This window comes from Lineus longissimus, chromosome 7, assembly GCF_910592395.1.
Source record: "Lineus longissimus chromosome 7, tnLinLong1.2, whole genome shotgun sequence".
NCBI lineage: Eukaryota > Metazoa > Nemertea > Pilidiophora > Heteronemertea > Lineidae > Lineus > Lineus longissimus.
Window position 1 is genome coordinate 18,039,040 of NC_088314.1, and position 24,278 is coordinate 18,063,317.

The 24,278-nt window shown below is 41.6% G+C and overlaps 1 protein-coding gene across 11 annotated transcripts in view; it reads right to left on the reverse strand.

Annotated features, from left to right (window-relative positions):
• LOC135491677 (protein polybromo-1-like) overlaps positions 1 to 23,242 on the reverse strand; it is a 45,946-nt gene extending 22,704 nt beyond the window's left edge. For 8 of the 11 annotated variants that reach the window (XM_064777665.1, XM_064777666.1, XM_064777670.1 and 5 more), the window contains exons 1-23: positions 23,134 to 23,242; positions 22,453 to 22,577; positions 22,013 to 22,110; positions 21,357 to 21,504; positions 20,557 to 20,718; positions 19,873 to 20,034; positions 18,958 to 19,125; positions 18,275 to 18,360; positions 14,310 to 14,627; positions 13,760 to 13,829; positions 13,044 to 13,142; positions 12,542 to 12,610; positions 11,599 to 11,640; positions 8,898 to 8,999; positions 6,210 to 6,398; positions 5,346 to 5,474; positions 4,505 to 4,677; positions 3,548 to 3,680; positions 2,676 to 2,843; positions 1,916 to 2,160; positions 986 to 1,028; positions 665 to 751; positions 206 to 322 (exon numbers count right to left, since the gene is read on the reverse strand). In XM_064777665.1, coding sequence (XP_064633735.1) covers positions 206 to 322; positions 665 to 751; positions 986 to 1,028; positions 1,916 to 2,160; positions 2,676 to 2,843; positions 3,548 to 3,680; positions 4,505 to 4,677; positions 5,346 to 5,474; positions 6,210 to 6,398; positions 8,898 to 8,999; positions 11,599 to 11,640; positions 12,542 to 12,610; positions 13,044 to 13,142; positions 13,760 to 13,829; positions 14,310 to 14,627; positions 18,275 to 18,360; positions 18,958 to 19,125; positions 19,873 to 20,034; positions 20,557 to 20,718; positions 21,357 to 21,504; positions 22,013 to 22,110; positions 22,453 to 22,572 — 2,928 coding nt within the window. In that variant the 5' untranslated portion in view covers positions 22,573 to 22,577; positions 23,134 to 23,242. Of the gene's footprint in view, positions 1 to 205; positions 323 to 664; positions 752 to 985; positions 1,029 to 1,915; positions 2,161 to 2,675; positions 2,844 to 3,547; positions 3,681 to 4,504; positions 4,678 to 5,345; positions 5,475 to 6,209; positions 6,399 to 8,897; positions 9,000 to 11,598; positions 11,641 to 12,541; positions 12,611 to 13,043; positions 13,143 to 13,759; positions 13,830 to 14,309; positions 14,628 to 17,510; positions 17,578 to 18,274; positions 18,361 to 18,957; positions 19,126 to 19,872; positions 20,035 to 20,556; positions 20,719 to 21,356; positions 21,505 to 22,012; positions 22,111 to 22,452; positions 22,578 to 23,133 lie in introns of those variants that run through there. The other 3 variants (XM_064777667.1, XM_064777669.1, XM_064777674.1) reach the window with 3 other exon arrangements.
• Positions 23,243 to 24,278: the final 1,036 nt, after the last annotated feature.

The window sequence follows — 24,278 nt, forward strand, 5'->3', positions numbered from 1 at the left end:
AAATATGGGCAAAGAACTTGTTCTAATTTAGCCCTCATATGTCTGGAAAACATTCATTTCTACTTAAATTTCCATTTATCAAGGGTTCTAGTTCTCCCCACCTTTCTCAGATTTCTAGATCTGCCACATTTGTTGACGAACAGCGCAGTAGCAGACCTTGTTTTGTAGAAAGAAACCAAAGAAGAAAACGTTAAGAACTCCGTACCTGCAGATGTTTCTCCGTGTAGCTCAGTGCCGGGGTCAAGAGCACCTCTCCGTTACGACACAACTCATCGCGGGTCTTGATGAAGTGGAGCTGTAAATCGACTGCATCTTCATATACCTGGATGAGAGGGAGAATAACGGGAGTGATGGATTTGTTGGTGGAGGCGTGACAAGGGGGATTATCTTAAAAATCGCTGTTATTTATTAGGATTTGTCAATCAATGCTGTTGAGCCTCAAGGTCTTTAAGGGACAACTTGGGCATGGGATTTAGGTAGCCAGGATGATAATGCCCCTGCTTGCCATCATGCCCCGCCACAAGTAGCCTCACATTGAAACTGATCTCAAATAATGACTTCCCTAGTGTTGCAAGTCGGTATTGGACATGGTTTGTGACTTGCAGGGATGATGGCGGTTACATATAGGCCAAACAACAAATTATACACTTAACAGTCAACGCACCTGTGAATCAGTTCGGCTCATCTTTCTCGCTTCACTGAATAGCGTGAACATATCCTCCTGGAATCTATCCATTCTGCGGTAACGGCCCTGGAAATAATAGGTGGAAAGTTGGAAAATACATCGAAGTCAACATTTTAGTTTTGTAAATTTAGTTTCGATTTTTCATGAGGTTGAACAGTGCAGATATCTTTCCTCCACAAGCCACACTTAGATGTTAGTGAGCCGACAAGTCAAAGGGGAGGAAATTTAAAACAGTTGTCCCCAAAAATCTTGCACGGGCACAATGAGATATGATTTGACGAGATCTATTTGATACCCTACCTTGTTGAGATTCTTTTTGATTTGGTCCAGGGTCATTGGTTTCCTGTGACGGAAGAAAAAACAGACATCATATTAACTGACAATCAAGAAATACAGGTAACCAAAAGTCTGTAGAGTGTAACTCAAGCGAGATGATTATGAGGAACTTATCCCTGAAATACCCAGTTCCTATCGAGTAGTGGTAAATAACTCACTTTATTGGCATGTTAAAAGGAGATCTTTACAACCAAATTGACAGAATACGTTAACACTTTCAGCACAATTCGAACTAGATCTACAATCGATGTAATTTTTCCGGCCATAAATACCCCCTCCAGCCCCTTATTAGTTCTCTAAAAAGCTTCAACGTTAAAACAACACGAACATTTGTGAAGTCTGACTTGAGGTGTTGGGAGTGCTGAAAATAGCATTCCGCGATAATGACGTCACTGCAGCTGCTGCCCTCTATTTCACCATCGCTGAATTACAGGCAATGTCGGACAAACATGTGGTTTCGGAATGGATTCAGGCTTTCTAACTAGGGCAGTTAGATTCAATCTGGCACATGTCCGAGTGTTGGAAATACTACATAATTGTTCTGAATATTTCTCTCTCGGACTCTATGGTATCATTCATGCTAAAAACAATGCAGGGTCAAAGATAATTGACTTTGAAATAAGCTAAAATGCGTAGAAATAAGTGTCGATGTCCGACTGTCACGTGACTAAAACGTCATCAATGTCTTATGCAAATGACCTTGTGAGCTATAAATAGTAACATCGCGGAATGCTATTGGGTCGTTTTGGTCACTTTTCAACCAGAAAAATACAACACAGCAAGCTCTGGTCTTGGAGAAGCCAGTGCAAAAAATTGAGCTATCTCTGATAGATTTTTCCCCTGGGCTCTGAAAAGGGGAGGTGATGAAAGAGTGCGCTGAATGTTTTTACTCACTTTATCGGCTTGTTAGGCTCCGACACCACAGCCTGGGCCATCAGTACGGCTTGCTGCTGATGCAACTCGACAAACGAATCGCTGTAGCAACGTCCTTCCTCGTCCTGCTGGTTATAAGTTGAGATAAAGAGATTCATCATCATCTCCTGGACCAAGGCCTTCACATCTGGCGGTTCGTTACTGCACTCGTCTCCCATGAGTTCCCCTTTCTTCTCGAGACAGATCCGCTGGAGGGTCAGCGCATCCTAAAATGGCAATAATCAATTCTGTTAAGGGAGGTAAGGATTCAATATGTAAGTCACAAAACTTATAAGTCATTGCAGAAATATTTAAGACGACATTTAATGAAAAATAGTACAGCGGAACCATCTTTAGTGGACACCTCTCTATTAAGGACACTTCTCTATTGAGAACACTAGTTTTGGTCCAAAACTGGTTGTTTCTATTCAATTTGACCTCTCTAATCAGGACACCCCTCTATTAAGGACAGCACTTGTCACTCCCGAGGGTGTCCTTAATAGAGAGGTTCTCCTGTATAAGATGCAGAAATCTAGACAACACACAACAGATCAGGTGTTTGCTTTGACGCCAGAGAACAAATGAAGGGCTCAAAGTTACAATTACCACCAAATTAAAAATCTGTCTCCCAGCTGAAACACTACAGCCCTGTTTGTGTGCCCCATGGCATTTCACGTTTTGTCATGTTAAGAGTGTCTACCTCTCCAGGTCCAAAGCCTTCCTCAAGGTTGCCCTCACTTACCTTATAAATGAGTGAATCCGGTTCGTTATATTTACAGGCGTTGTCGAACATGAGCACAAAGTCTGCGACCATATCGTCGAGGTTGTCATACTGATTACCCAACATGCGCTGGTTCACGCGCTGCATGTCGATAGGCTTCTTAATCACCTCGTAATAGTTGGGATACTCCTGGAAGATGAAAATAAAGATGACTTTTCTAAACTCCCATTGGCTGACAAAAATGCCAGCCTCAAATGGTTTGACTTATTAAGTACCCACTATTGGGCCTCAGCACAGCATAGGATTTCGCACTATGACAAAATGCCTAATATAAATTTATCTCTGGGAGTTCAGAGAGCTTATTGAAAGTTACAGCCTTTCTTAAGTTCCAAATACTTAGCATTAAAGTGATACTATGATGTGATTTACAACTTTGCGGAAATACGTCCGTTTTTAATTGTTGATCACAAATGTAAAGCCCAAACTTTCCATTTTTGATTAGATTTATTATAAAATCGCTGAATGTAAACCACCGCGACCGCGAAAATGTTCATGTTGTGACGTCATCAATGAAAACGGCATCGAAGCGAGCTGTCCGGGCGGGATTAAACCATCAATTTCTAGAAAATGTTCATTTCGATTCGAAAACCTTACCGATTTATGAGAAAGTGACGTAGTCATTTGTCAAAAACAGCTAAAACATTATATGATGAAATTTGACACGATTTACCCTTTAAATAAGTCTTGCAGCTATCCACATGGGCGCAGACAACAAACACTTACAAGTCAAATGCCACTGGCGAAAAGCTGACTCCTGAATGACCCTTAAAAAGACAGCATCACCAAAACAAGACTTGTTAAACCCCTTGCCAACAGTAAGCAGGGTTACTTACAGATTTGGTAGGCAGCCTCATGAATGGCGTGGAGAGAATCCTCCCCCTCGTGTCGGTGTAATCCTTGATGGTATTGTAAAGGTCGTGTGTCTTGTGGGAGAGGGACGATAATGTGATCGCCTTGGTCTTTGGCCTGAAATACAAGAACCAAATGATGATGATGAAATTATCAAGGTGAGTTATAACATGACAAGACAAAAATGAGGATTTTTAAATCGAATGTGGAATCCATGATGCTGTGTGGCTCAGAGACATGGGGAAAAACCAGGAAGGCAATGAAGAAACTCCAAGTCTTCATCAACAGCTGCCTATGTAGGATCTTACACCTCAAAGGACAGACTGAGTAACAAATAAGGACCTGTGGAAAGGAGCAAATGAGGACCCAGTTGAGATCAAGATACTCCGTCAGGCACCGCCACCCTATTAGATTTTTACTGGAGGTACGGAGTTCACTATAGATTACTGTCAAACTATGTGGATCTTTTTAATTGTTTTGTGACAGAGTCTAAAGGGTAACTCGTGTCAAATTTCACCATATAATGTTTTAGCTGTTTTTGACAAATGACTACGTCACTTTCTCATAAATCGGTAAGGTTTTCGTATCGAAATGCACATTTTCTAGAAACTGATGGTTTAATCCCGCCCGGACGGCTCGCTTCGATGCCGTTGAAATTGCGCTACGCCAACAACGTTTTCGTTGATGACGTCACAACATGAACATTTTCGCGGTCGCGGTGGTTTACATTCAGCGATTTTATAATAAATCTAATCAAAAATGGAAAATTTGAGCTTTACATTTGTGATCAACAATTAAAAACGGACGTATTTCCGCAAAGTTGTAAATCACATCATAGTATCACTTTACCACTGTTGACCCTGGCTGCATGTGATGATTTCAAAAGGCTTGAGGTTCACTTAACTGAGTGTCCACAGAATATCTATTGGGCAATTACTTACCCCGATCGCTTAACCGAGAATCCAGCAAGCGGACTAAGTGAGCGCCACCTTTTCTTGAGGACTTTCTCTAAAGTTTCCGCATCCTTATAGACCTGTGACATCTCCTCGTTGTAGTGCCGCGCGTTGTTGAACATCAACTCGAAGTCCGAGATCAGCTCCTGCTCACTGGTATACTGCAAAACGAAATACAGTGGAACCTCTGTAAGCGGACACCTCTCTATTATGGACAACCTCTCTATTATGGACAACCTCTCCATTATGGACAACCTCTCTATTGAGGACACTAGGTTTGGTCCCAAATTGGTTGTTTCCATTCAATTTGACCTCTCTAATCAGGACACCTCTCTATTAGGGACAGCACTTGTCAGTCCCGAGGGTGTCCTTAATAGAGAGGTTCTACTGTAAACCATTTTCTGAACGTCTGAGAGTCTGAGCAATGGTAGGCTTAAGGCCCAATAAATGTGGTCTATGTGTGAACATGCAGTGTACAAAACTCTCAGAACAAAACTGGCCAAAGTCAGTCGTGAGTGACAAAGTGAATACAAATTACTGCTGTCATACACAATATCACCCAACAGCTAGTGCAGTAGAATTCTAACATCAAATTTAATATCCTTGGTTAGCTTGCAAAGGCATTTCACATTCAATGATCTTGCATTGTACTGCAAATCTGAGATCAAAACTGAAATCACACCGACTATTCAATTCCCTAGGCTACAACTCCACCATGTAAAGCTATTCAATTTGTGAGAATTTTGTGTTTTTTGGACATGATCTGTTAGCCATAACATTTCAGCTAGCAGTATGTTAAGTTAATCTACAGGAAATGTTTAAAACTCACCTTGTCTTCAAGTATTTTTCTCTCAATCATGGACATGTCGATCGGCTCCGAGATGACATGGTAGTAGTCGGGATAGTCCTTTTTTGATGGCAGCTCCATGAAGATAATGATCAGGGGACGACCATTCTCCTGTAAATGACGTTACCAGGGATTAAATGACATTACCAGGGATTAAATGATGATACCAGTGATTAAATGACGATACCAGGGATTAAATGACGATACCAGGGATTAAATGCCAATACCAGGGATTAAATGCCAATACCAGGGATTAAATGCCAATACCAGGGGTTGAATGATGATACCAGGGATTAAATGATGATACCAGGGATTAAATGCCAATACCAGGGATTAAATGCCAATACCAGGGATTAAATGCCAATACCAGGGATTAAATGCCAATACCAGGGATTAAATGCCAATACCAGGGATTAAATGCCAATACCAGGGATTAAATGCCAATACCAGGGATTAAATGCCAATACCAGGGATTAAATGACAATACCAGGGATTAAATGACGATACCAGGGATGTAACAGTGCCCAGAGCAAATACTGAAAAAATTTGTACAAAATGCTGTCCTTGGAACTGCCCCAACTGTTGAATTGTTATTTGTTGTCCGATTTTGAAAATTTAAAGTTCTGCAGGGAACTGGGGCATAGTTTTTCCATTTCTGCTGTCAAATAGAGCCCTTTTTTCAGAGAGAAACAATTTAAATTCTCCAAATCATTTATTTCTCATCCCCGCATTAGGTGGTTAAAATCAATCAATAAATAAATTAGAGGGGCATAGTGGTAAAGTGTTAAACTTGTAATTGCATCATCACAGTTTCTACGCCATGATCATCCAGCCCCATACACCTACCTCATGATCGTGGACAGTCTTGTAAAGCATCCACAGCCTCTTCCTGAGCACCTCCTCAGGTGGGACACCCTTCTTCGCCGACCGAGGACGCTTCTCTTCCCCATCCTTGGGCGTGGCCTTCTTGATCTTGAGCCGGGCCGGTGGCTTTGGCGTCGAAGTCATATTATAATCATCTTCATCCATCTCATTCTGAAATGATACATGATTTTATTCCTGAGAATTTAGGGCGGGAATTTTTTTATTTTCAGAGACGATTTTTTTGACGATACATCCTGTTAGCACTGACAACAAGTGCCAGTGTACATCGTCTTTTTGGGAAGATCAAAAACTGAAAAGAATCAGAGTAAAAGGCCATATTTGATTGGTGTGAAACGATGTTCTACTTAAAACGTCAGCACACCTAGCATTCAAAATCTTTCGAACTACAGTTTACCTGCGAGACACCAGTGAGATAAATCAAAACTGACCACATTTAGGATCAGAACATCGCCACCTGATCAACAAATACACCTACTGCCAAAGAAATATCGTTTATAGAACTGATAATCTCCAAGTTGATGCTCAGTTCTCAACTCAATGTTTTTTAAATGCTCCAACCACAATCTATATACCTGTGTGAGCTGCATGAACTTTCTGGAAGGGTCACTCTATGTTTCACATACAGTATGTTCCGTAAAACACACGCAAAATTTCTCAACGATATACTTTGCAACCAGTGTATAAAGCTGCATCCAACTTACGCAGCACCAGAGAGTGTATATCGTATGCACATTTCACCAAGCGGAGGGTATGTCAATTGTGACAGTGACTGTATCATCAGAAAAAGTTAGGTGGAGGTTTAAATCTTCTACAAAAAAACACCACTCAATGAATAACTGTCGATTTTTGCAAAACATGAGTAGGCCTGGCGAGTTGGACTGAAGTTGTGATCTAGATTGAGTTTGGAAACAGAAACAAACAGGTTTTACATAGTTTTACACAAGAATCGATAAAAAAAGACAATTGGTAAAACTACCTTACAATAAATACAAAGTGTCTATACAATATATTGAAATACAATTGTGCAGAAGATTACAAAGATGAAAACTGTAAGGCAGAATGGGGTAATTGTAGCCCCTGCCTATGATATTGATTTATATTCCCATGCATCAAACAATGCAGGGGCTTGCTACAAATAAACCGGGGCTACGATTTCCCCATTCTACCTTACAACATGTTTCTACTTCAAAGGAAAACACTCATAAGCACACTCCAAGTACAATAACTCATGCAAAATTATCGAATTATCGACAACAAAACTTAATCAAATCACACTCAACATAAATAAACCTAAAATATGCTTTGTGTACTTGATTCCCAGGACGTATTGTTGAAACAGACGCTGCGTCCCGAACGCTGGTGGGAGAGCTGGGAGGGAGAATTCCATGATGTGAGAGGAGAGCCAACGTCAAAATTAGCCATCTCAGAGTTGCAGAGACACAAAAGAGGGAAGTCACTTCCTTTTAATTTCCTGTACTGGCGAATTATGGCGGCTGACTTCGAGTTCGAGCCAGCCTTAAAAATGATAACATTTGTCATTTGTTTGCGGGGCCAAGGATACTTCATGTACGTTAAGTGCCAAGTGGGAAAGTCAGTCAGTCTGTTTACAACTCTTGACTATGCTAGGTCGCCAAGACCGGTACCAGCGTACCAACTTTTACATGCTGACCCTACTACAAGGAAACTTAAAAGTCTGGCGGATACACCATCCATGCGATCAGGGACTGGTAGCTCCCTCTACCTTCCGTACATCAAACCAAAATAAAAGACAAGAAATAAACGACAAGATTGTCACCAAACTATTACAAGACGTGACACTATAAAACCAAAGAATTTTTTCGAAAACATATTTAGAAATTTTTAGGAAAGTAGACAAAAATCAAAATAATATACCACGATGACACAGGGTGCATTTTACTCAGTATGAAAATAAAGAAAGTGCATGAAATAAGGAACACATATGCATGAAGACTTTCTGCGGCAAAATTCTACAACTGAAAAGAATTTGTAGGACTATATTAAAATTCACAATACGCGAAACGACGATTTGAAATGACAACAGGAAACTATGATGAATGACTAGACTAGGATTGAATTGAAGCAAATTGGAGGAGATTCCGTCATGCATGTTCAACTGGGAGAATGAGGTATCCATATAGCAGTATTGGTTCAACGCTTTTCTGTAACCGGTCAAAATTTTCTCGCTCGCTTGTTCATAACAACTTTTGGCACTAACGCTGACATTAACTTGGTTATGCAGTAGAACCTCCCTATTAAGGACACCCTCTGGACTGACAAACGCTACATACTTAATAGAGAGGTGTCCTTATTAGTGAGGTCGAATTCAATGGAAACAACCAATTTGGGACCGAAACTACCGTCCTTAATAGACAGGTTGTCCTTAATAGAGAGGTGTCTGCAAAGGGAGGTTCCACTGTATATCCTTCAGTTGTCCGTTGGACCTAACACCAAGTTAACGGTAATGTTAGTGACAAAACTAACCACCAGGACCTCACTTGTAGGAAACACGCTGTACGAATACGGGACCTCACCTATAGGAAATGCGCTATACGAATACCTCGTCCCCACATTGATAACTGAAGCCTGGAGACAACACTGATATGCGACCGTGCGCCGTGATTCACCTACCTTGAAGAATTGTGGTATGAATGCTGGGAGTTGCTGGGGAAAGAGTGGGGGCAGGTCCTCCATGATAGAGGCGGACGGAGACACCACAGGCAGTGGCACCTCCTGGTGAGACAAGCAGGAAAGAGACCGCCGATTAGCTCATGGTTACTATGGTGACGTGAAAATATATTACAAATAACCGTCTCTTTTGTGATCATTTATACTTGAAGTTCCTTTTGCGTTCGATATACAATATAGATTGACAAAATATCTTTACTCTTTTAAACATATGAATTCTTAGGTACAGAAAGGTGAAAGCAACCTCTTCCAACATACTTGCAGGGTACTATTGGCCTTGTTGATATACACCAGTAGGAGGTTTTTTCCAAGCTTATATGTGACCCGTCACAGCAAAAGCAGGCGCATGTCGCTCTGAGCTTGGCAGGTTGAGACGGATTGTTTGTTCATTTCTCTATTGTCTGCCTATTGTAAAATATGAGCACATCAATTTCTCCCATTATCTCCTGGTGTCATTAAGGCTCTTCTTCTGTGCGACATGCGCCCGGTTTTGCTGTGATGGGTCACATATTAACAGTTTCTCTAACCTTTTCTTGATTTATCTGCCAAAAGTCCAACATTGTCTGACATTTCCTTGAAACCTCGAAAAAAGTTTGAGAAACCGTAAAGAACTCGGAAAAAGGCTCCTACCAGTGACATAATGCAGAATCCTATGAATGATTTAGATAATCTCTGCCAAGCGTGTTCTGGGAATTTTCATCAAAAGCACTGCAACTATTCCTGCAGACGTTGTCTGAAGTAAACCTGACTGTGGCTGAGGTTCGCCCTGGGGAAGCGGCAACAACCTCACCGAGGTTTCCCACCTCTCCGAGTCAAGGCTGACCACCTCTCCGAGTGAATCAAGTCAAGATCGATGGCAAACTCTTAACTACGGGGAGTGTAACAGGACCCAGTTTTTCAAAATCCCATAACATCGCTGTTAGTGCTATAACCTTTTGGACAGCTAGGCCCAGGACAGCAAATCAAATTTTAAGTCTACAAAGGACAGCCTTCAGAGGTAGCCTTCAATCTGAGTCTGAATACTTGGGGAGGTTGTTGGCCTAGACTCGGCAAGGTGGCTACCTCGGAGAAGTGGCTACCCAGAAGTGGTTGCTGCTGCTCCCCTACGGTAGGGTATCAGTTTTTTATCGGCTCAAAAACCTTTTACCAGAAATGAAATACCAAGAGAAAGAGAAATGAAATAGGAAATGGTGAAAAAGGGTAGAATGACAGAACAAGTAGACTGATGTCATAAGCTCAGAGAGACACATCTCAATGACACAGACTGACTTCCAAATGACATCACTGAGTGGCCTTGACATATTGAACCTTGATGTTTGCGTTCAAACGGGGACAGGAATCATACACATTGGACGAAACTCATCGGACATGTACTACCAGTACAATTATTTTTGACACAAACCGTACTAAGAAACACAAAGAAACACCAGTGTTACACAAAGGAACACCAGTGTTACACAGGGGAACACCAGTGTCACACAAGGGAACATCAGTGTTACACTGATGATGGGAGGACTAATGTTATAAAATGTGATGAAATATTTTGACATGCATTCAATTAAAAATATATGATTAGAAACAGAAATCTTTTGATTCACACATATATCTACAAGGCTTGACAGCCATCTTAGGTAAAAAATCAATTAAAATTTAATTAATCAAAAGTCTGTACAACATTGGGTTGAAAAAATGTAGTTGCTGATAAGAGCAGACGGACAGTGTTGTTGTCTAGCACAAAGGACATAAGCAGACTATTGATATGCATGCTTCTTGTGACAGGTGAACACTAGTTGCTCTTGTAATCAACTCATCTTTTTCAATAATGCACTTAATGCCCTGAGTACATTATCTGAGCCCTTAAGATATTGGCTCATATGAATAAAGTCTAGCAAATGCTTTTACTTCAATTTTGTACAGAAAGGCCTAGTGTAATTGTACATGGAGTTTTAGATAAAAGCATTTGCTAGTCTTTATTCATATCATCCATTGTTTCTCAAAAGAACCCTATGTCTCCTACATAGGCTGGTGATGAAAAGTGTAATTGTGACAGGTTGTCAACATACTAAATGCTCTGAATCATAATACCTTTAAAAAGAAAGCTAGTGTATTTTACTTATCTTACAAAAAAAACTTTTTTCGTGCTAATACTATTTGAGTGACTGATAACATTTGAAATCGACATCAGCATCTATTGATTTTGAGGCACTGATAGTAACTCACCATCCCAGACCAATGACAGCTCTTAAAGCAAACCGCAAACCAGCGATTTAAATCACTACGATCTGTGATTATAGCTGTTTCTATGTGCAAAAGGACCTCTTTCTTACGGGTAAAACCGTTAATATTGCGCTGACCACCGCAAACAAGTGATTTTCATCGCATGTGATTTAAATCGTAGGTCACAGCCGCTGACCACCGCAAACAAGTGATTTTTATCGCATGTGATTTAAATCATAGGTCACAGCAATTGAAATCGCTGGTTTGCGGGGCGCATTAGTCTTGACATTCCACTCAAAAACTACAGTCGGAAATTCCAGTCTAAAACTTCCCCATTTGAAACTCAACTATTGACTATAAAATCAAAGTAAATTTTGATGAGATGCTAGAACAACAGTGACTGCTGGCAACACGACACATGGGTTACCTTTCTGCAGAGATAGTCCTTAGTGATAGTATAGGTGGAGGTCTGGAGGTGAAAGAGCAGAGTTGCAGCTACAGGGCGTAGCAAGAGAAAGGCTTGAACCAGGCTCATGAGAATAAAAGGTGAAGAGGTAATGAGGTGACTCCCCAATCAAGATCAGCGTGAGTATTAGCATAGTCAGGACTCAATCAAGCCATCCTTTCCAACCCTGCATTCAGACAAGCAAAGAGAAAGCCCACACAAGAAGAAGCACCAAACCATGTTGTCTTACAGTGTTCTCCACTGCAGATGAAAGTAGGGTCCTAAGACCCTCTTTCTCTGCCAAGGGGTGAGTTCTACCCTTTTTCTAAAGATGTGAAAGGGTCTGCCACACAATAATTTGAATAAAAGCAGTTTTTAGAGTTGTAAAACTGTTAAGGAATGTCACTTCAAGATCACCAAAACACCAAAATAGGACTAATTGTTGAAGAAGAAATTCTTTGAAAAAAACGATCTTCCAAGCTCGTGAAAGAAACAGTCCATCTGCCCCTGCTAACTTTGAGCTGTAGAGAACACTGCCACGCTTGAACAGATTTTGACCGTCAGTTACGTCATGCCGGTTTTTGACTTATGGGACACCATCACAGCTGCAAAGTGTCTTGTACATGTCTACAGACAGAATTTCAACCCCTTCCTTCTGAGACATCAGCATGATAATTTTCCAGATGAATCAAAGAAAAACAAAACTCTATGACTGGCAGGAGAAAGTCCTTTCGACTTCATAAATGAATGGTCTTGTATTAAATACATTGAATTTATTCGAATATTGCAGTTCTCTCCGGGGACGGAAAAAAGCAGAGGTACGCGTTAACCGACGGTCACCACCTGATGCTAGAATAAGCCACATAACCCTCTGAAGAAAAACAAACAAGATATCTGTCTGAAGCCTGTGGGATTAATGACCTACCTTGAAGTCCAACTTGGCTTCTATCTCATTTCTCCGTTGCCTCATCACTTTCTGCAGCTTGACAGCATCCTGCAGGGAAGATGGAAAGAAGAAAATGCAACATGTTTTTCAGATACAAGAGAGGTTGCGCTATCCTGTTCCGCGACCAAATCACCGAGAATGACAAACTTTTGTGTATGACGTCATCAGTCATCTGATACATTTTCTGATTAAAATGGGGAACACTTTCCACTGAAAATTTCTTTTTGATGATTCTAATATTTGATAAAACCTACAGCCCAATATCAAATTATTTTCGGAATCTTACTCAATTAAGAAGCTGCTAGGGACTAGTAGCTTGGACTGGCATTCAGGAGGTCCCTGGTTCAAAACCCACTCGATAAGACTCAAGGCGAGTATTTTTGTCCAACTTGCCTTACTCAACCCAGGTGGAAAACTGGGTACCAGACAGAAATGTTCAGGTTACACCGCAAAGTTCCACTGAAAGGTTCAGGAGTGTTACCTTGAATAGCTTGCTCTCATCCTGGTTGTATCTCTGGGCATTAGCAAACATCAGCTCCAAGTCATCGGCCAGTTCATCGAGCGAATTGTAATGACCACTCTGAAAAAAAACATGCATAGATTATTTCAGAGGGGAAATTTCTCAACAGTGGTCACACGATTCAAGAAAATTCTGCCTAGCAAATTTTCAACAATTTACTGCAATATCATGGCTGTTAAATGTAAAAAAAGTTTGGCTCAAAAGACACTTTTTTCTTCCGAAATCCCATCTCTAAGCCAGGTGCTTAGCAAGAGGGTAAATTGTACCCCACAATTGGCTAGCTGGCGGCTAACCAACCGACTGCACCGAAAAGAGCCCCAACCTAGGTTTGAACCTTCAGTCTTTAGTTCACGAGGCCGACACATTTACCACCAGGCCATCGGGATCGGTGTATAGTGGAACCTCTCTATTAAGGACACCCTCTCTATTAAGGACAACCTCTCTATTAAGGACACTAGTTTTGGTCCCAAGTTGGTTGTTTCCATTCAATTTGACCTCTTTAAACAGGACACCTCTCTATTAAGGACAGCACTTGTCAGTCCCAAGGGTGTCCTTAATAGAGAGGTTCTACTCTATATATAAAATTCTTTGACACAGAATACAATCCCATACAAAACTGCCATTTAGTCGGACGTCATGGTGTATGACGATGTCTGATAGATGGGGGACACACCTACCTTGATGTTCTTCTTGATGTTGGTCATGGAGATTGGCCGCTTGATCTCCTCGTAATAATCAGCATAATGCCTGGAAAATACACAATGGAAATTTGAAAATACACAATGGAAATTTGAAAATACAAAATGGAAATTGCGAAATACACCATGGAAATTGCAAAATACACAATGGAAATTGCAAGATACACAATGGAAATCGCAAGATACAAAATGGCAATTACAAAATACATAATGGCAATTGCAAAATACATAATGGAAATGGCAAAATACACAATGGAAATTGTAAAATACAAAATGTGGAAATTGCAACATACAAAATGAGAATTGCAAAATACACAATGGAAATGCCTAGAATAAACACAGACAAAAATGTTAGAGATGTGAAAATATGTTTACCAGCGTCTTCCCAGACTGTTTTCATATATGGTCGCGAAAAATGAAAATCTATTTGAAATTACTGTAACTTGTACCCGGTTGTGAAAGTTTTACAAAACCACATAATAAAATGGCTTCAAATATCTCTCAGGATTTACAGTGACCTCATCCTCACCTTCTCGTCGGTAGCCTCATAAATGGCGTGATCAGGAACTGGCCCGTGATGGGGTCCTTAACGTGCATCAGCGACTTGAACAGCGCCCAATACATGGTCTCCTCTCCTCCGTCAGCGATGGAGCCCTCGGGTTCCGACTCCGCCTCATATTCAATCTCATCCTCCTCATCCTCCTCATCATCGTCGTCAACATCATCTTCTTCTTCATCGTCGTCTTCATCGTCCTCTTCTTCTTCTTCGACTTCTTCTACTTCTTCAGGGTACTCGAGAGCCGCACAGATCGTGGAGAGTTTCTGATTTGCACCACGCTTTCTCGCCCTAAAAGTACATCAAGATTAAGTTTTCTAAGCTTGTGAAAGTCTAAAGCTGAGCACACACGGACAACAAAATGACAGCGAAACTGAAAACATTTGTTTTCAGTTGTTTTCGAAATGTTTTGCGTCTTTGTCGTGTTTGTTTCAATCACCCGCACACGGGAGACAAAATGACACGGTCAAGTCACAGGTCACGTCAAAAACAAGGGATAACCATGGTTGCGCCATACGTCACACCCCCGTATTCCAAGATGGCATGGCGTCATCGTGATTGGCTAATGACGATGATGACGCAAAAAATGTTTTACGTTTCGTTGCAGTCACCCGCAAACGGGCGACGTTTTGACGAAAAACATTTTGACTAGGTCAAAAATATATTGCATGTTTGATATTCGAAAACTGTTTCAAAACAAATGTTTTCGAAAAACATTTGTTTTTGTCGCCCGCAGACGGGCAACAAATTGTGAAAAAATATTTGAAAACAAATGTTTTCAGGTTTTTTTGTCATTTTGTCGCCCGTGTGCGCTTAGCTTAACTGAACCAGTTGCACAACTTTCGAACTTGAACCAAATCTATCATTTGAATACCTACCATCAAAATAAGTTTCTTAATGCCAATCGTTTCAGTGTTTTCTACTGTCGAAGAGTTGAAACAAAATTGGAAAAATGTCAACACTTTCTGAATCTGAAGGGATCCGGGATGATACCTTTTGTTCTTTAAAATACGTTTTTTGTTCAGACCATTCTGGGCAGAATAGCAATGAAACGGCAAACATGATTCTGAAACATTGAATTGCTATCCTCCCATAGAAGGCCTTTTGATCAGACCTCTTCATACACTTACACAAAGGATGCCAATCATCACGTGATGCAGGTACATCAAACTTATGCAACTCTCAATTCGTAGCTTGTACCCCCCCCCCCCCCGACGCAAAGGTCGACAAGATGTGAAGTTGTGTTGGTCTTAAAAGGCTTCTTAAGGGTATTTTTCCTCACATGGAAAAGACTTGGCGAAAGGAATGCCATGATTCAGTGTCGAAGTCTTATGAGCAAAGTGAAAACCATGAGACTTTGTGGTACATCCTGACAATATCAGGCCATTTCACTCGATACCTACTTACTCCCTCGGAAACATGCGTAAGGAGAAGTCGTGTTGTAGGCCCTCAGGCCTCTCAATTACATAATTCCTACACCGTATAACGGTGTAGGTCGTACAGGATGTCCCCAAATTTAGGTCTTTTTTTTCTTTTTTCAAAAAATAATATGACCCCCTGAAGCGTTTTTTGACCCCTAACATAACCAAATCTCATCCAAATGGCCTAATTTTATAGTTTCACCCTAAAATTATGATTTTTCAGGTGTATGTGGTGATATCAGTCACTAACTTTGATTTATGACGTCGCTGTTCAGGCAAATTGGCGCAATGAAATGTCCCCAAATTAAGCTAAAAAGCAAAAAAAACATGTCCCCCAAAATAGGCTAAAAAAATACAGGGTGTAGAGGTCTCCACGTAATTGAAAGGCCTGGCCCTGTTTGCAAGAGTGTGTGCCTGGTGTTGTGAAGGCACCGGTTGGTGATAGATTGCTGTACAGTGTATAAAAGAGGAACACCACTGCTAGCTAATAAACACTGCGTTCATTGGTGTGTGTTTGGTGTTGATGGTGGAGGGGGACCATTCTGTTTCAAATACGATGAACTGAAGTCGATGTTTGAATTTTAAGAATTGATGCAAGGTGAGTGTTTAACCCTTGAGCAGGGGGGGGGGGGTACAAGCTATGAATTGATAGTTGCATCAGATCTGAGGACGGTACATTCGACAGAGGATGACATTCACAACAGAATGTATAGTCAGATGACACAAAGAAGACCAGACATGAATCAATCAATTTGTACATGTATCATGACAGATTTATTCCGGTGAAAACGAAAATCTTTCAGCCTGAAGAAACCTTAAAAGTAAATATCAATAAATCATAAAGTAATAAACAAATCAAAATCACCTGATTAAGAACGAATTTCAACAAATAAGTGAAATCATTCATCAGCAGGATGAAAAGAAACAGGTTAGAAATGGACAGTTTTGCAATCATCTTAAGTATTTTTTTGTTAGACTTTACACAAAACATTTCAATAATTGAATCTAAAGCTGTTCAATCCAAGTTCCGAGTTCCCCAGTCGCTCCTCCATAAAAACGTCTCTCTACTGGTATTACTGCTGTATGGTTGTATTTGCATTCAGATCTAGACAGACTGGGCCTAGGAGGACGGCTCTTAACCACCACAGCACTGCTAAGACAGCAAATATAAGCACACAACCGTAAAATAAGCAATACAATAATGTTTTTTACTTAATTCAGCCAACTGGATGGAGATTTTGGAGCGTTTTTCTGCATGATGTCGATAAGGGGGACTCGGAACTCTGAACAGGACCACAATGTTCTCAGAACGGCAGAATGCTTGAAGTTTAAAATTTTGGTTTTCCGGGGTGGACATGCAAAAAGTAAAATATATCAGAGGAAAATAAGCTGTACGAATTTTGATTGGCATAGGACGAGGAAGAAAGACTATGCCGTAGCTTTTTAAAACCATCAAAATTTTGGAAGTATGATAAAAAATGATTTTTTTTTTCTGTGAAGGTTCTGAAAATGAGTGCAAAACTGTAAAAGAGCCACCCACAAAGTGTAACTGAATGATACAGCTATATAAGCCCAGTTCATAGTTCAGCTGGCTGCCATGAAATCTCAGTTAGGTATCCCTAAACTTCCCGAGTGTGGAAGGGGGGGGGTTCATATCCCTCCTTGATCAGAGATGGTATTGGTAGCAACTAGGACTATGAACTAGGCTTTAGGAGTAGGACTGCATGGAGACACCTTGAACAGATGAACGAACCTCTGCCTCATGGGGTACGCCTTTACAGTGCAAGACTGGCTGGAGTCCGTAGACAATGCTCGTGTTCTGAAACCAAACAAGCGATGATGCACGTCAGGTCACCATGACAACAATGCGACTAACACACACTGTGATTTCTATGGCATGAGGGAAAAATCTAAGGCACAATGGATAACAATTTTCATGTGAAATCAATGCTGTCCTTGGAACCTGCAAAATATGCCTCAGAGTCTTTTTTTTTTTTCGTTCAATTTTGAATATTCAAAGTGTTGCTGAGAGATGAGACAAAGACCTTACCATTTCTGCTGTCAAATTACGCATCTTTAAAAGAGTGAGAAAAAAACGGAAATCATCCCAAAATCAGAAATGTCTCAACCCTACCATGATAGGTCTTATCTCAAAGCAAAACTTGCCCCTGCTGACACATCCGAGCTCCTCCTGTCCAACGAACCCAGGCAATCCCTTAGGCCCGAGGACAAATGTTTCCTGCAGATCCCCAGGGTTGGCCTGGAGACGTACGGTAGTAGGAGCTTCCTTGTCCAAGCGGCAAGGGTTTGGGAGGAGCTTGGTGTTGATATTCAAAATGCTAAGACTGTTGACATTTTCAGGCGATGGCTAGACACCCACCATTACAGACGTGTTTTGAACCGCATAGAGAAAATATTTTGGATTTTGTCGTACAGATATGTAAATTTCATTCATTCATTCATTCAAAAGGCAATACCATGCTATACATATTTCAAATCGTGAACAATTTCACCCACCTTATACGCATACTGGTTTTGACAGATCCCACATGCTCGAGGTCGTTTTTCTTGGTCTGTATGATCTTCTTGATAGCACACGCATCCTGAAAATAGACGCAATTTAATTAGCAGTACCATCATGAAGTGTAGGTTTAGCACACGCATTCTACAAATAGATACATTCATTTGCGGTACCATCATGCTTAATATCATACACAAATAGGAGAGGTCTCACAGCCTAGTGGTTGACACTGCAGGCTAGAGGGATCAAAGGCAGAGTGGTTAGAGTGGTGGACTTTTAACTAGGAGGCCTTAGGTTTGACACTCAGATGGATCAGCAACCTCTGGCTCTTCAAAGTCCTTCGAATGAGACTTAAAACCAAGCTTCCGTGTCTCAGGTATTGATGTCAAGGCAAGCAAAAGACCTCAGCAAGTGAGGAACATGAAAATCTTGCGATTTTACTATCCATGTAACTAAAGAGGGAGTCAATAAACCCAACTGGTCTCAATCGACTTGGCATGTAACAATGCTCATCCCGTCTTGGAGGAGGAATACTCTGTGGAGAATATTACCTCCACCCACAGAGCGTATGGTGAAGAGGAAGGATAAACAAATATTTGATGCCAGTAGAATGATGCCCATTAAAGCAGATGGCCAGAGACAACAAGACTCGACAAATGTCTCAACCAAATTTGCCTACCTTGTAAATGATTGATCCTGGTTCATTGAACGTCCTGGCATTTTTACACATCAGCGCGAGGTCCTTTTCGAGGTGGTCGAGACTTCTGTACTGGTTGTCCTGTATCCTCATGGCGATGGTCTTCAGGTCGATGGGCTCCTTGATCACCTTGTAATATTCTGGGTATCTCTGCAAACGAGACGACATGATATATGTTAAAGCTATGAAAGTTTATCAGGTTAGTTATCATGAACTTCTTCTTCTTCTTCTTCAGCGTTCGCTCTGCACTTGGAGGGGTCATTCTCCTAGGAGTAATCCTCCTCCAAGGCGGGATGAGCGTATCCTGCGTGCCACTACGGTTAGGCGCCAACTGGGTTTATTGGCCTAGTGGTCTGACTTTAGCGAGAGAGATAGAGTCCACGCAAGCTACTCATGTTTCTCACTTGGTGGGGTCTTAGCTTGCCCTGGCATAGACACCAGGTACAAGGAACCTCGGTTTTGAGTCTCATTCGAAGGACTGTGAAGAGCCAGGAATTTTAGTTCCTTGAAAGCCACGCCGGTTCATCCAGACATTCGATAATGGGTTCTCCCCGGGATCGAACCCGGGCCCTATTGCGTGGTGGCCAGCAGTGTAAACCACTAGGCCATGAGGCTCCTTGTGTTATCATGAACTGAAAATCTAGCCTTTATGCTGTTGTGGTTGACGTGCTTGGTCTCATCACCCGTTACGAGGGCCGTTAATTGGTGGGTGGGTAACCAGAGAAATATAACAACTGGCAAACTTCTGTTCTTTTTTGCTCTTTCAGTCGCTTACAATCATGTATCTTGGTTTCTACCATACATCACTAGGTCCCTAGTACCTGGTGGAAGATCAAGGTGCCATCTTCTTTCTCCCCGCCCTCGAAGAAATACATATCAGATTGAACTGACTCTTACCACTTTTGACGGCAGCAACTGGAATGCCAGATGCATCGGGCGTTCCCCATCTTTGGTCGTCATCACTGCTGTAAACAAGCTCTCACACTGCTCTTCCAGTTCATCATCTCCCGCTACGGAACTGTTACCAACGCTACTGGCTACGTCGTGGTCTTTGGAGGCCTAGGAGAAAGCATAGCAAGAATTTGACCATTGGAGAAACAGCGTCGCGGTAATCAGCACACTGGTGCGCGGTGGGGAGATAAGGGCACCACATTTGCAGATGAAAGGGAGCTGGATGCCTTGGACTGCCAGTGTGTCCAGAGGATCTTTGAGATACGCTGGTTCCATCGGGTGCAGAACACAACAGTAAGGAAGAGGACACAGACATCAGCCTCATTCTTGTTGAAGAAATTGCGCCCGAGATGGAGAGGATATGTCATATGGAACCAACAGGATTACAAAGAGGAATCTTTCAATGGATGCCAGAGCTAGTTAAGAAGTAGAGAAAGAGGGATAAGGGGGTTCAAAAGGACATGAGGGCTGTTGGCAGTAATGAAAAAATCTGTGCCCTCTAACTGGACCAAAGTCGCTGGGAGATTAGTTGCACTAGTGATGACAAAGTCACCTCACAAATGTTGTTACATGTATCTTAGATCAAATCAGGTCATGTGAGAATGAGAAATAACCCATCACTTGGCATACCTCTCTGCTTGGTATCAGCTTATCTTCCTTGTCCTCCTCGACGTTACTGAACGTGTCCACGCCCTGGTTGAGTTCACCGAACGCCTCGGAGATGGCCTCGTTCTTCAAACGCAGATACAGCTCCCAAAGATCGCACGCGTCTTGGTACTCTTGACTTGGATTCTGAAAACAAGAGGAAAGATCATGGTGGATATTTTGGATTAGTCTTTACTTTTTATGGCTTTAATACAGAACAGGGCCTTTGTCTCTAATAAACCTTGCCTCATTTCCTCCCTTAATCTCCAGAGCTTTGTCACCATTGATGCACCATCTGGCCAAATGGCCAGTAACTCGGTGTCCCAGAGTGGGGAGTTCTGGAGCACATGGTCTGGGGTCTGATCTGATGTGTTGCACCAGCACTTTCCGGACTAGGCCGTGTTTATCCTCTTGAGGTGGGCTTTGAGTCTGCAGTGGCTAGTTCTAAGACAAAAGATGGTAGTTGCCTCTTTTCCATCTTGGCATCAGTGAAAGAAGGACGTGTTACATCAGAAATGTCACTGCCATGTGGAGAACTAGAAATTGGTCAGTTTTAACTCTTTCACTGCCAAAAACGTATTTGTACGTATTACAGAACCAATCACATGATTGCCAAACACGTACAGGTACGTTTTGCCCTATTTCTACTACAATCTGATAGACACTGTGTCCAGAGTTCTTTGAGAGCTAACTGTTGATGATATCAATCAAATGAGACCAAGATCTCTACATTTGGGTTGATAGGTCATGAGCAATGTGCCTATATAGGTAAAACAAAGTATTACCTTGTAGTAGGCTTTCGCATTATTAACCATCAGCTCGACATCAGAGGTCAGTTGATCCACCTCTTCATATTCGTCATTCTTTAGTTTATTCTGGACTTTCAGCAAATCAATGGGGTGTGATACAACGTCGTAATAATCGGCTGCACTCCTGAAAATCAGATGAGATGAAATGATAGAACTTGAACATAGAATTGAGCCACTTTTGAGCATAGAACTTCAATATTTTCATTTTTTACACAAATATGTCCAACCTACCCAGGTTAAATTGGACACAGTCCTGTAAAAAAGGGAGATGGATTAACTTACTCCATATCTCTCCGTGATTTTAATAAGAATATGTGACCCGCTCTACCAAAACTAGGCGCTTGTCGCATCTGAACTTGACAGGTTGATACGGACTTGTTGTTCATTTCCCTATTGTAGACCTTCTGTGAAATGTGACCAAATCAGTTTGTAATAGATTTCACAAAAGGTCTACAATAGGGAAATGAACAACAAGTCTGTATCAACCTGTCGAGTTCAGATGCGACAAGCGCCTAGTTTTGGTAGAGCGAGTCACATATGTCCAAGTTGACCTTGGTACATTGTAGGTTTTTCTGTATCTAAATTTTCTCCATATCTCGAGATACCTTTGTCCCAGTTATTCAGACACATACCTCCTCTTAGGGACCCTGATAAACGCCTCGCACAACAAGCGGCCATCTTGAGTTTTCTGGTTCCTGATGCCATCATAAAGTTCTTGACAAATATCCATCTGAAATTCAAAACAAACATTTTGCTAAATCAAAAGTATGCAAAGTTCACAAAACTATCAAAGACAAGGAAATTTGACCACTCCAAACATTTTGTTCAGTTGCATGTCTTCATCAAATGTGATTAGTTAGAAAATAGGTACATGTACTTTGTTCTCAAGTCTCATATTATAACTAGGCAGGGCTTGAGACAACCTCCGAAAGTGTCTTTCGAAGCATGAAACCAGGACCCTTACATTTGAAACTGTTAACTTTAAAATCTGTTACAGGACTCCTGAGATTTGGTCAAGGCTTTAGTTTGATTCCCTAGTAAGAAAGTCTAACTCGAGCCCCGTGTAACTTACCGGGTCATAGGCAGACTTCTTCCTCCTCTTCTGTACAGCGTGACTGTGACTCACGTGAGATGCGACGGAGGCATGATCGGAATCCTCGGTACTGTGAGAAGTCCGACGTCTCTTCGGCATGGTGCCTGAAATTTCAAAATGCGATAAGTAAACTGAATCAAGATGTTTGAATAAACTTGCTCCAGTGAGAAATGCCCTTTATTTCGTCTCTCAAACTCGAACGAGGCTAATGACCTTTTTTGGGGAACTGGCAGTGCTGAATGGTCAAGTCGCTCTGTCTGCACCCTCTCTGTCCTGCTCTGAACCTCGTCTGACTGTCTGTCTGAACAAGTCATCTTGTCTCGACTCTTGTCTGTGAAAGTCAATCAATCAAAGAAGAAGCCCGACCCGAGAACAAGGTCCTCCATCTCAACACAATATCTAGTTTTCAAATGTGAGGCACATACAATTTGGGTCAATGGGTTTTGAACTGTTGTTCTAACGGGTAGAGATAAGAGAAATTCTATTCTGTGATTTTCGGCAGACAGAATGAGAATTTGAAAAAAGAACAAAGAAAATGCACTGGTACTGGAAAAATGCAGACGAGCTAAACAAAGCTGAACATTTTTCTTGATTACAGAGTTCTGGTGGCTATAAGAGCAGGAAATTGAATACCTGCAGATAAAGATTTACTTGGTGTACCTTACAAATTTATTCCTGTTGAAAAATAGCTCAATTTCCTCTTGAAATAAGATACTTGTGAAGGCAAAATTTTAATTTTTGTAAAAAGCGGCCATGTTGTATAGTTTTACAAGCGTTGCATAGATGGCGCTAGAAGCCAAACACCGTACGGTGCTGCCGCCTGTTGAAAATTGGTGGAGATAAACGTCAACAGGCGGCAGCACAGTATCCAGTGAAAACGTCCCCATGCCAAAACGTCCTCGCTTTCAAGGTACGAAAACGTCCTCGTGTCAAAAACGTCCTCGCTTTCAATTGAAGGTGGCTTGGCATTGGGGGCTTGGGCTAGGGCTTTGCCTGGGGTAATCGCAATAACCTCCAAATCGAGATGGGCAGGTATATGAAACAAAAGCCCGAATAGAGATTATGTTTGCTCTGTGGAAGTGATGTCGAAAATGAAACCCATTTCTGTATGCAATGTACAAAATATGCAAGAACTCGCACGGATTACCTAAAATCCATTGATACATTAGATTTACAGGGATTGTCAGACATTTAGAAAAACTTTGCAAAATTGCATTTGGCCCAATGAACTCACCCTCAAGCCATGCAAACTACGAACAACCATCGCATGAATATCCTAGGTGCACGGCAGACTCTTGCCTCGTATGTGACAGAGGATAGCGACATGATAAGGCCGTAAGGATCAAGGTCATGGGCTCCAAGACGCCTGGACGCACGAGATTCCCGTCGTTCGTGAGAAGATGAAGGAGAGTCGACGAGTCAAATCTCAGAAAAGTCATTTTTCATCAATAAGATGGACAGCATTGGGCAGCATTGTAAACTTTACCAAGAGCCATCCCGTCTTTCTAGGTCGCCTGTCTGATACCAAGACAAAAAAGAAAGCATTATGTTGATGGGTTGCCTGTATTTTGACCCACTGATTTTGACGGTCTCTCTTTATTTCAAGATGTCCTGCATGTATTATTTAAAGGACAGGTTCATTCGTCAGTTTGTTTGCGATCTGTTCCAGTTACAGTCTCGTGCAGCGGCCAATCAGCGCCACCCGTGCGACCTGATAGAAGGCGGCTTGATTGTGACAAGCGGAGCGGGGGTGGCTGAGCCATTGATGCAAGGAGCGCTACGATTGGTGTATTTTCTTTGACAGA